General features: G+C 38.4%; 1 protein-coding gene across 4 annotated transcripts in view; it reads left to right on the top strand.

Moving 5' to 3' along the window:
- OCA2 (OCA2 melanosomal transmembrane protein) overlaps positions 1 to 13,225 on the top strand; it is a 394,493-nt gene that overhangs the window by 236,398 nt on the left and 144,870 nt on the right. For all 4 annotated transcript variants that reach the window (XM_079128438.1, XM_079128436.1, XM_079128437.1 and 1 more), the window contains exons 20-21: positions 9,210 to 9,269; positions 9,867 to 9,971. In XM_079128438.1, the coding sequence (XP_078984564.1) occupies positions 9,210 to 9,269; positions 9,867 to 9,971 (165 nt within the window). The remainder of the gene's footprint in view (positions 1 to 9,209; positions 9,270 to 9,866; positions 9,972 to 13,225) is intronic.

Here is a 13,225-nt window from a genome sequence, read left to right on the forward strand (position 1 = left end):
TACCTAATGGTTTTGAACAGTTTACTTTCAAAATTCTGACAGCAGTTAAACTGACTGGTGTCATTTTTTCCTTGTCAGTATTGCCATGTGACTCATGCTGACTTCTCTCATCCTGTAGAGAGCTCTGAACTATCCTTGCCCAGCTCCCTATGTGGTGGTTAAGGGTGGATAGCTCCACTAAGGAGGATGCAGTGCAGGATATATCTATTATATTCATCTCTAAATCTGCAATTTGGCTGAAGAAGAGGAGTGTTTTAACCAGATTTCATAATAAAAAAGAATATTGAGTTCCAGTTCCACTATGGAGATGAAAGCTTAGTGAGTCTGTTCTTCCCTCTGATTACAACCGACACTCCAGATAAATGGAAAAACAGTTGCCCAAGGACTTTGAAAAAATAAAATTGGGTGAATTGTAGGAGAGAATTGAAACCTGGATAAGGGACCCTCTTGGGGTGACTGTTCTGCTTTATTCTTTGCTGGATCTGCCCCTGGGCAGACCTTCACCAGGTAGTGGCACAGTGGCATAGGTGATTATCACTCCAAAGCAACACCATCTTCCCACCCAGAGAAACCAGAGGAAGTAGCACCTGTGGGCTAGAAAGTGTGAGGGAATCCCTGAAGAGAGAGCCAGAGGATCACCCCCATTCTGTGCAGGAATTTGCACAGATCTCAGTCTAATTTCTAAACACAGCATGTGTGGGACACATGTAAACCAGTTCTGGAAAAGGCCTGAAGGACTGACAGGTTAGAATTGTTGTATAGGCCTCTGACTAACTCGAGGATAGTGTATATGATAGATAGGCATAAATCAGGATGGCAGGGCTGTGAGAACACAGCTAAACTTTGAACTATCTGCAAGAGTCTCTTGAAGACTTCTGAAATATGCCTGTGTGGGTCAGAACCACAGTATCACAGAAGATTTGAATTTTGAACCACATCAAAGCTTTTTGGATGTAGTGAAAGTTAGCTTAGAGGGATACTTTTGGATGAAATAAAATAGAAAACAAGAAAGATCTAAAATCAGCTATCTAATGTTCTACTTTAAGACAATGGAATTAAAAGACAAGCCAAGTAAAACTAAAGTAAATAGAACAATTAATAAAAATATGATTAGAATCAACCAAGTAGGAAAGAAAAAGATAATACATAAAAAAAATCTACCTGCAAAGCATTCCCTCCCTCCCTCCCTCCCTCCCTCCCTCCCTCCCTTCCTTCTTTCCTTCCTTCCTTCAGTCCTTCCTTCCTTCCTTCGTTCCTTCCTTCCTTCATTCCTTCCTTTGTTCCTTCCTTCTTGCTGGGGATTGAACCCAGACTGCAGCACATGCTAGGTAAACACTGCTTCACTGAGCTGTATCCCTAGCCTAGAAAACTGATACTTTGTAAGAAAGAAGATAACACATACCATGAATATCATCAAGAAAAATGGGGTTATCAACCCACATCCTATAGATATTAAAAGAATAATAAGATATTTTTATTAATAGATTTATACTAACAAATTAAGAAACCTACATGAAATGGAATACTTCCTTTTTTTGCATTTTTATTTGTTCTATTTAGTTATATATGATAGCAGAATGCATTTTGGGATTCATTGTACACAAATGGAGTACAACTTTTCATTTCCCTGGTTGTACACGATGTAGAGTCATACATTCAAGCAATCATACATGTATATAGGGTAAAGATGTCCCATCCCCTGCCCCCTCTGTTCAATCCAAAGTTCTTCCATTCTTCCCTTATATTCCCCCTGCTCCTACCCTCATTATGTATCAGCATCCACTTATCAGAGAAAACATTTGGCCTTTGGATTTTTGGGATTGGCTTATCTCACTTAGCATGATATTCTCTCCAACCCCAGCCATTTACCTGAAAATGCCATAATTTTATTCTTCTTTAGGGCTGAGTAATATTGTGCATACATACCACAGTTTCTTTATCTATTCTTCTACTGAAGGGCAGCTAGGTTGGTTCCACAATTTAGCAATTGTGAATTGAGTTGTTATAAACATTGATGTTACTTCGTCACTGTAGTATGCTGATTTTAAGTCCTCGGGGTATAGGCCAAGGAGTGGAAATGATGGTTCCATTCCAAGTTTTCTAAGGAATATGCATACTGCTTTCCAGAGTAGTTGCACCAATGTGCAACTCCATCAGCAATGTATGAGTGTACCTTTTTCTCCACATCATCACCAACATTTAGTGTGGTTTGTATTCTTGATAATCGCCATTCTAATTGGAGTGAGATGAAATCTTAGGGTGGTTTTGATTTGCATTTCTCTAATTACTGGAGCTATTGAATATTTTTGCATATATTTGTTGATTGATTATATATCTTTTTCTGTGAAGTGTCTTCTCAGTTCCTTAGCCCATTTATTGATTGGGTTCTTTGTATTTTTGGTGTAAAGTGTTTTAAGTTCTTTATAAATTTTGGAGATTAGTGCTCTGTCTGAAGTGTGTGTGGAAAAGATTTTCTCTCACTCTGTAGGCTCTCCTTTCTCATTATTGATTGTTTCCTTTGCTGAGAAAAAGCTTTTTAGTTTGAATCCATCCCATTTATGGATTCTTGCTTTGATTTCTTATGCTTCGGGAGTCTTGTTAAGGAAGTCAGTTCCTAAGCTGACTGGATGAAGATTTGGGCCTACTTTTTCTTCTGTTTTGGTGCAGGGTCTCATGTCTAATTCCTAGGTCCTTGATCCATTTTGTGGTTTTCATGTTATCCCATAATTCCTGAAGGTTCTGTTCATGTTCTTACCATCCTCTTTGTGTGGTCAACTTTATTTTCAAGATTAAATATTTTGTCTTCATTGTCTGAGGTTCTGTCTTCCAAGCGATCTAATCTGTTGGTGATACTTTCTATTGAGTTTTTTATCTGGTTTATTGTTTTCTTCATTTCAAGGATTTCTGCTTTTTTTTTTTTCAGAATCTCTATCTCTAAGTAATCTTTTTGCTTCCTGCATTTGCTCTTCTAACTCTTTATTGAAGTGATATTTTGTTGCTTGCATTTGCTCTCTTATATCATCCTTTACTTCATGGATCATTTTAATTATGTACATTCTGAACTCCTCTGACATTTCTTCTTCTGTGCTGTCAATGGATTCTATTAATATAGTATCTTGGGGCACTTCCTTCCCTTGTTTTTTCATGTTGTTCATGTATCTTCCATCTAGCGGTGTGGAGATGAGTACTGTATTACAGTTGTATTACAGTTTGCACATATAGATTTCTAGTGTCCCTGAATGTTTCCAATACCTCGTCTTTAAGGGGGTGTCAACATTAACAGCACCAAATTCAAATAATATGCAGTCTTAAACCCAATAGCCCCTATTAAGATGTTAACAGTTTTGTCACAATAAACAGAAATGATGATGTGTTCGATTATTATCGACAATGTAAACAATAGGTTTGCAATAAGGTCTACAATTTCTAATGGTGGACAAAGAGAGGATGGGGGAGGGGTGTATGATGTGATGTTAATGAGGTAAGAAGTGAGACTATAGAGGTACTAGATCATAGGAAGAGTGAAAGAGGAATCAAAAGAATTGGTTGGTAGCAGGAGAAAAGAGAGACTCCAAGGAAACAGATAAATAAGGAAAATAGAGCAAGTTAAAAAAAAAAAAAGGAAGAAAAAAAAGTAAAAAAAAAAAAAAAAAAAGAATCTACAACAAAACTCTAATATACTATTCAAACCTCCCAGATGTTGAGGGTGTGAGAGTGGGAAACGAAAAAATAAAAAATAGGGGAAAAGAGTCTTGCAGGAAAATGGAACAATTGTTTCTGTTGGAGTTCCATGTCTTCTTTGCTTCCCTTCTCATCTGATAAATAGGGTTGTCTGGAGTTTGCTGGTAACTCCACCCTCAGGATGATGACAGGTACTAAGGTGGGAGGATTAGACCTGGAGGTGGGACTCCTGGAATTAGGGTATAGCAATTGCCAGTCCCTCTGGAAGACTGTACCCTGGGATTTTCCTTTGGGGTCCACTCGTGTGACATAGGAGCCTGGTATTAGCCCATTCCCTCACTTGTGGACCCCACAATTCCTGGCTTTTAATATAGTCTCTATCTCTCCTGCCCCACCCTTTTGACTTCCAAATCTGGAACCTCTCCCTGGAGGTCCTGGGGGGTGAGTGCTGGGACCTGTGTGCCTATCGTGGAAAACGTTCTGTATTGGGCAGATCAGGACCAGGTGTTGAGAGTTGTGGGCCAGCCACAGCTACAGGCACTGGGCTGGCTAGGGGATGGTTGGGAGACTGAGAACTGAGGAGCTGGAGGGCCCTGTTGATTGCCAAACCAGTGGGACCAGGTGATCAGGGGGCCCATATTGGGGAGGGAGTTGTGGACCAGGCTGATGTTGTGTCCCAGCAAGTTCTGCCTGAGTTGTCTCTGGGATCCGTCTGGGTGCCAGGCTGGTCGACTGGACAAGCCTGGATCAAGATGCCCTCATACCCTTTTCTCTCCTGTCTCTAAAGCAATGTGGTGGCTATGAGCACACCTAGCAGGGATACCTCAGATATAACCAAGCCTGCAGGGCCCTTGGTGATGTTCTTTCAGGTCTTGGCTATTATCCCTAGATGGAAGTGTTCCTGTCCCTAGTTGGTGGTGTGGCAGTGGCTAATCTGTATGTACCTTGATATTGGGTTTCTAGTCTCTGGCAGTTGTCCTAAGATGGAGCTGCTCCAACTAAAGATGGCAGTGGCAGCAGCAGAGGTAATCCAAGATGGCAGTGGAGGTGTCCCAAGATGGAGGCTGCCACACATTGGTAGATGGGGAACCGCAGCAACCTTGCAGGTGTTTGCGGGGCTGAATTGGCAGGGGCTGGCACCTGACTGGATTCATGAAGGCGGCCCTGGAACACTTTCTTGAAAAATGAAATTTACCCAAATTAACTCAAGTTGCAATAGAGAATCTGAATAGAACTATGACAATAAAAAAAACAAACAGAATTAATAATTTAAAATATTTCCACAAGGAAAATTCCAGGCACAAATGGCTCTAATGTTGATTTCTCTCAAATATTCAGTAAGTAATAATACTAATCCCACAAAATTCTTTCAGAAAATAGAAGGGGGACACCTCCCTACTCATTTTGTAAGTCATTTGTATTTCCCTGAACAAAGGCATTATGTGAAAAGAAAACTCAGACCAATACCCTTCATCAACATAGATTGGAAAAATCCTTAACAAGATATTCATTAAAACCAAGAAAGTCTTATTCTAGGAATACAATGTTGATTTACTTTTCAAAATAAATTACATTTTTCATACTAACAAAATATAGGAAAAAACATGACCATTTCAGTGAATGGAGAGAAAGCATTTGACAGTACTCAAATTCATGATAAAAATTTTCAGTGAACTGTGAATCCTTAAATTGATGAAAGACATTTTTGAAAATAATAGAGCTAACTTCATACTTAGTCTGAGAACATTAATAGTTTTTCCCTGAGACTAAGAGCAGGGTAAAGATGCCTACTTTCAACATTTCTATTCAACATTCAATTTAATGGAAGGCATAGCTATTGTAATACAGCAATACAAGGAAATAAAGGGTAGAAAGGTAGAAATGGAAGAAGTTAAACTCTCCCTATTTGCAGACTGTATGATTGTGAATGTAAAAAATCCCAGGTAATCTACAAGAAACTCAGCACTACTAGAACTAATATATAAACTTAGAAAGGTCAGAAAGTACAAGATCAATGTCCAAAAATCAATATATTCTCATATAATAGCATCATATCAATTGGAAAATTCTTAAGCAATTGTATTTGCAGTGGTACCCAAAGCATTGAAAACCTAGGAATAAATGTAACAAAAATCCATATGTCAAAAAAAAGTGCTGAGAAATTTCTGAAAAAAATTTTTTAAAAAGATGTGAGTAAATAGAGATATATATTTTGTCCATAGATCAGGAGACTCAATATTGTTTAGTGGCATTTCTTCCTCTATTGATTTATAGATTCTAATGCAATCCAAATTAAAATTGTAGAGGCTTTTTTTTTCAGATAATAACAAGCTAATTACATAATTTACGTAGAAATTCAAAGGACTGAGAATAACAAAAGCAATCTTTAAAAAGAAGATTAACATTGGAACACTTACCTAATTTCATTAATTACTATAAAACTATAGTAATGAAGACAGTGTGATTCTGGCCAAAGATAGATAAATGGAGCCAAATAGTCCAGAAATAGACCCTGACTACGTGATACATTTTGATTTTAAATAAAAGTGCCAAAGTGACTTATTTGGGAAAGAAATATTTTTTCAACAAATGGTGTTTAATCAACTGGATATCTGCATAAAAACAATTAGAATGCTAGGATTCACTTTTCATTTTTATATTTTCATTCCTCTACATGTTTACTGCTGATGTTCCATTTTTGATTTCATCATGTTCTCTTTCTCTCAGTCTCTCTCTTTCTCCAGCTCTCTCTGGTTGTTTTGGTTGTCTTGTTTTCTACTTACCAGTTTCTCATGGGTATATAGATTTTGTTATTCTTATAAAACTCTGAATTGTTTAATTGTTTACTTTTTTTTATATTCTGTTCTTAACAATTATTACATTCTTATCTCTTCTTTTTTAGGCTCAATTTGCTGTTTTTTTTTTTTTTAACTTCTAAAGACAGATGCTTAGCTTTCTGATTTTCATGCTTTATATTTTTCAGTATGTATATTTAAGAGTCTAAATTTCCTTTTAGCATAACTTTAGCCATATCACTCAAATTTTCATATGCATTTTGGTTATATTTGTATTTTGTTCATTCAAATTATTTTCAATTTCCATTGTGATTTCTTGACTTATTTTTTCTTAATTTACCAGTTTTTGAAAATAATTGTAAATTTGTCTAGTTGGTCTTGTAGTTGTTTATTTGTGCTTGATATATTTTGAGGCTGCTATTAGGCACATACAAATTTAGAACTGTTCACTCTTTAGGGAGAATGAAGAGTTACAACATTTTCATTAAAATTTGCATGGAACTTAGTTTTTCTTCTGCATCCTTATTTTTTAGAAGTCTTTGGAAAATTGCACGTATTTGCAATATAGAGATGACAGACTTCAACCTTAACTCATAGGGGTCAATGTTGATTGGTACATTTACACTCTTTTGCTCTTAGTTTCTTTCTTTAAAAAATTAAAAAAAAAAACATACAAGAATATATAGTTTATTTTTTCTGGTACTGGGTATCAAACCTAGGGTCTCATACATGCTAGACAAGTGCTTTACCACTGAGGTACATCCCCAGCCCTAGCCCTCAGTTTCTTTAAGCAAAATGATTCTTCTGTGTCCTTAGTCTATGAATTCTCACTGATGCAGTTTTGAGGTCTAAGTCAGTTTTGTGTTTACTCTCATTCATGTTGCCTGTCTTGTGTCCTTGATGATCCTAGACTGATTCTTATTACTTGACCTTAACTTGTAGGACTTCTGAGGGCCTACGTTTGGATGCTTTCTTCTAGAAACTGCTTGTATCTGCTTCTGCTTGATGCTGGGGCATAATTCTAATCTATTTTAAGGATTTCAGCTCAATGTGAGAATTCTTGTTTTAGTTTACAATCTCATTGCTGTTCACGCCTCCTCTGAATTCCAAGAGATTCCATTCCTCCTTGCCATCCAAATCTTGCAGCTCCTGGACAGCAGCAGCAGCATTTTCTTGGGGAGAGAGGTTATGTGGAAAACCTTACATTTTCTTGCTGATTCAGCAATGTAGTAGAAAGTCTGTTTTATCCAGAATTTGTTTGGCTGCAGAAGAAACCTAGACCTCCTAGTCCATCATTGTGAAAGTGGTGACAATGATGTATGGTATTGACTTACTACTGGGGGACAAAGATGTCAGACCATTGCTGAATCAGCATTTCTGCAACAGAAGAATAATGATATGTCATATTGTGATTTATATTGCACAATTATCCTTTCAATGCTATATATCAATTGATAGAGACAAGCAATGTGTATAATCCTCAAGTATACATAAAGTTTAATTTGTAAAGTGTAGAATATATATTGTTTATCTTTAGGCTTGATAGAAAGTATAACAAACTTTTTTCATTTGGCACTTATAAAATACACAGTACTTGTATTTTTCTCATATTATGACCTTTTTAAAAAATCAAGAGATCAAATAACTGAGTTATTAAATGCAATGTTCAAGTGTTTTGAAGATATTATTTTTATCTCTGTGCACATCATAGACCATGATATTTGGCATAATTTTATGACACTAAACATATGAATGTATAGCTGTCTATATGTATACATCCAGATGTGCACATAATACTGTGGGAGTGCATATACACATATAACCATCTCTATTTGGTATTTGGCAGAAAATTTGAATCTGGGTTACACCTTTGCTTTTTCTTCAGTATGCTACAAAATAAAAGGAATTAATTTTTTAATTACAAATGTTGTTTAATGAAATCTGGATGATGATGTTGATTCTTAGTGGTTGATTTTATCTCCCATGGGACATCCTATTGGTAATGGGGGAGGTGCTCCTGTCATCTAGTGTGCAGGGGCCAGAAATGGTGCTCAACATGTTATAATGGGCAGGTCAGCCCCACAGCAAAGAATGACCCAGCTACCAAGGTTGGCAGTACTGAAAATGAGAAACTCTTTCTGGCTGAGACCAAGGTGGCAGCCAGAGCAGACTGGCTTCGAACAAACTTCCATTTTCTTTCTTTTAATCTTCTTTCTTACCTTTCCCTCAATATAATTTTCTGCATCAGTCTAGTATTGCAAAAATAGTTACATGCTTCAGTTAAATAGACCTTCCCTTCCATGTGTTTTCTTTTTCAACTTTTAACTGTGATGTTTAACTTTAAAAAGAAATTGAAAATGCAACTTTCTTGAATGACCTTCGCTATGGAGTGGCATTTCATTATGTACAATCCAACCGTGCCCTTACACACAGATCTTAAAATTTAAAAATCGCCTTCTATTCAAATTTAAATTTCATGTGGACATTAACACAAATCAGAGAGGAATTCCTGCCTCTGCTATTGTGTTTTATTGTTCCTCCTTGAATCTTCAGTGTGCATATATGGTAGTAAATTATTTATAGACTGTGTATGAGTCTGATCTTTTATAAGTAGTGAGAATCTGGCCTTACTTTATGCTCCCTTTTTCTAAAAAAAAATTGAAAGACACTTAAAAAAATCTTATACATTTTCTTACTTTTAAACTGATTCTTACCACATACTCTTTTTTCTAGGCATTGGCGCATCTCCACTTAATAGAATATGTCGGAGAACAGACTGCTTTGCTAATAAAGGTACATTAAATGCTGCAGTAGAATGTGCTCCAGTCACTGTTCTTTGATTTTGTAAAAAGAAAAAAAAATCTGGTAAGAATAGGTCACATTAATTATGTAAAAAGCACAGCAGGGAAACTATTTTATCCTGGGTAGCCTAGAGATGAAGGGAGATTTTTTTTCCCAAAGAATGCATAATTACAGATGCCTATTATTTTTGCTTTTAGCCTTTAGTTAAAACCTGTCGAGGAGAGCAGTGGACAGTCAGTGAATGCTACAGAAGTCCCCATCCCAGGGCTGGGGACCTGGTCATCAGGTTGGTGGGACCAGTGTGTGGAGCCACCAAATGTGGATGAGGAGGGGACTTTGCTCTGCCCATTCCTCCCATAGGGCTAGAGGGCTGGGAATTGCTCTCCTCAGTTAGTTGTAGAAACCCAGCTGAGATTCCTGTGCAGGCATGGCCCTGGTTTGCACTCCTGGGTCTGTTTTTATTATGTGTTCAGAGGAAAAACTAACAATCCTTTGGTTTTTTCTGACCTGTCAAAGGATCAGAGCCTAAGATCTGATTTCACAGTGCAGCTGTTGATGTGCAGCACTGATATTATCTGTTCCTTCCAGATGGTCCCAGAGGATCGGCGCCTTGCGGCTGCCATTGTCCTGGTAGTATGGGTCTCGGCCTTGGCTTCATCCTTGATTGACAACATCCCATTTACTGCTACAATGGTGAGTTGGATATTTCTGTGGGTTTGAGGGCTTGCCTTCAGCCTGTGCACACTCTGGGCTTGCCCTTCCTTCCTAAGAAGGCAGAACACAAAACCTGTCTTTTTCCACACTCACAGTCAAGATTAAAAAATGAGGGAAGAGCCAGGGCATCTGGGCAGGGAGCACTGAGAGACCAGATAGCAGTCTGGGAATCGAGGGTCTGCAACCAGGGTGGATGGCATACCTGTGTGACTGGCTATTTTGGGGTTCAACCCACCCGAGATCTGTTGCCCCTTCCAGACACTGTTCATCTTTTTTTTTTTTAAGAAAAATTTGAGACACCGAGACAATTTCACCTTTATTCCCTATGAACATGGAAGCTACTCTAATCAGCTACGTGACTTTTGGTGTTTGTCTTGGGCAGGATTTTTAAGTTTCTTTGTGGTCCTCACCCCCGTCCACCACCAGAAGTACCCATAACAAATTTCTCATAGGATGATAAGCCCTACTCCTAGGGTTTCCGTGTCATTGTTTCTGAACCCTGGTGTAACAAAGCAGGAATGGGGTTGCATATAAGAACTGGGGTTTTGTCACAAATACCTCAGGGTCCAGGAGTGCTGGGCACAGGGACACAAGCCTGGTGAACACTCCTCATGGCAAGATACTGGATGGGGGTGTCCTCTGTGGTGTTCTTGTGACTGGACCCCTCTGTTCCCTATGAACAGTTCATATAAGTTCATGTAAGTGGGATTCCAAGATATTTTATCAGCCTTTATCATTTTGGGAACAATGAGACCCCAAAGATGAGAGCAGAAGGTCTGGCAGTGTGAGGAGGGAGCGGGCCAAGTTTACAGTGGCTTCTCCAACCAGGACCTACCTTAGGTGGACTTGAGAATCTGCGTCACTCTTAGTCTGGGATTCACAGTTTCTGTCCAGGTCAACCCTCTGGAGGTTTGGCTATTGTTCTCCTTTCAAGGCCAGAGGTTGGTAATTCTGAACTAATTCTGTGGCTATTGTTATTTCTTCACAAGTGCCAATGTAGAGATATCATGTAGCTATCATCACATGTCCCAGTTCCAGGGGAAAAAGCAAAGTGCAGAACAATGTTTTAGAGTTTATGTTGCTTTCTGTGTAAGAAATGTGTGTGTGTGTGTGTGGGGGGGGGCAGTAATATGAATACCCCCCCCACACACAACTGAAGGGTAAAACAAAGACAACTTTTAAAAATGCTGACTGACTTAAACTTCTAATTTAAAAGGCAGAAGTTGGCGATAGGTCTCTGATTTGTCTTTCATAGAGTGCTTGGAGTTGCAAGCTGTCTTTCATGACTTACTAATTTTTTTTCAAGTCTTTCCATGCTGTCAGCAATAACCAGTGCACTTTCTGATTTTCATTACCACATAACATCCAAGTACCAAGGCCACTACATAAACAAATGCCTATTTTTCAACTTGTGCCTTATCCAAATTAACCACAGGTAAAAGGTTTAAATCAAAGCCATTGTTATCACACATACTTCTTGTCACGAATAATGTGGTCCTTCAGTCTTCAATTGGTGAATAGTCAGCTCCAAAATTCTGTTCAAAACATCTGCTTTCTGAGTTTCCCAGACAGATAAATGATTGGGATTGCTGAGGCAATCCCAAGAAACTGGAGTGTGGGGAGTAGGAGGGGTAGCCAGGGAAGAGGGAGGATGAACTGGAGAAGTCATTAGCAGCTGACCTACCTGGGAAGGTTGGTACTATCTGCTTCCAAGCACAATCTGAGTAGGAGAGGAGTACCCATAACAAATTTCTTATAGGATGATGAGCCCTACTCCTAGGGTTTCTGTGTCATTGTTTCTGAACCCTGGTGTAACAAAGCAGGAATGGGGGTTGCATATAAGAACTGGGGTTTTGTCACAAATACCTCAGGGTCCAGGAGTGCTGGGCACAGGGACACAAGCCTGGTGAACACTCCTCATGGCAAGATACTGGATGGGGGTCTCCTCTGTGGTGTTCTTGTGACTGGACCCCTCTGTTCCCTATGTCTCACATCTCCATTGCTCAGAGCTTGGCCTTGGGGTTGCACTTTTGGGAACATCCACTGGGGACCTGCATTGTGTTCCATCTCAGCATTAGTAGGTAAGTCGTCTGACCATGAAGGAAGAATCACACAGTATGGAGGAAAGGTGCCAGCAAGGTGTGCATGTGCTGGTGATCAGAGCCCATGAAGAACTGCTTCATAATGGTGCACGGGAACAGTCTGATTCATGGTATCTACAAAACTCAAACCAACATACTTAGATGTGAAATATTGAGTGTTGTCTCCTAAAGTCTGGAGACTGTCTGTGGGCATCATTTCTATCAACCACGTCCCAGAGGTCAGAGGCAGTGCAATGAATCCAGAGAAGAAATAAGAACTACAAGAACTGGAAGGGAAGAAATAAAACCATTGCTCTTTAAAGAGAATATGAATCTGTGTGTTTAGTTCAAAAGAATCTATTGAATGACTATTAAAATTATTAGTTCGTTTATCAGGAACTCGAGTTTAAAACTCAGGAATCAGCTGTATTTTTATATAGGAACAAAAAACTTAGAAAATGAAATTTTGAAATAAATGCCATTTATAAAAACACCACAAAGAAAAAAGAAAAAAAAAAAAGAATAAAAAAGAGAGAGAGAGAAAGTCCCAGTTTTGGTTCAGTGGGCTCCAACTCTCTTGACACTGTGGAGCTTCCCTTAGATGAATCCTTAACCCCAAAAACAAGAGCAGCTTATGCACTTATTCTCTTCTCAGATAAAGCAAAGTGCCCCAGCCATGTAAGGCCACATAGTGTGGTCACAGAATCCAGATTTTTGTCAATCTATGTTAGTCAGCTTTTTGTCACTGTGAAAAAATACCCAAGAAAATCAACTTAAAAGGAGGAAGGAAATAGAAGTCAGACTATCTCTGTTTTCTGATGACATGATCCTATACTTAGAAGACCCCAAAAAAGAAAAAAAAAAAAAAAAAAACTCCACCAGAAGACTGAAGAAGAGTTGGTAAACAAATTCAGCAAAGTAGCAGGATACAAGATAAACATACAAAAATCAATAGCTTTCTTATACTCCAATAATGAATCTGCTGAGAAAGAAATCAGGAAAACAATTCCATTGACAATAGCCTAAAAATAGTGGGAAATAAATCTAAGAAAGTGAAAGAACTCTATAGTGAAAATTATAGAACACTGAAGAAATAAATTGAAGAAGAGCTCAGAAGATGGAAAGATCTAGCATGTTCTTGGATTGGCAGAG

The sequence above is a fragment of the Sciurus vulgaris genome (assembly GCF_902686455.1).
Source record: "Sciurus vulgaris genome assembly, chromosome: 2".
NCBI lineage: Eukaryota > Metazoa > Chordata > Mammalia > Rodentia > Sciuridae > Sciurus > Sciurus vulgaris.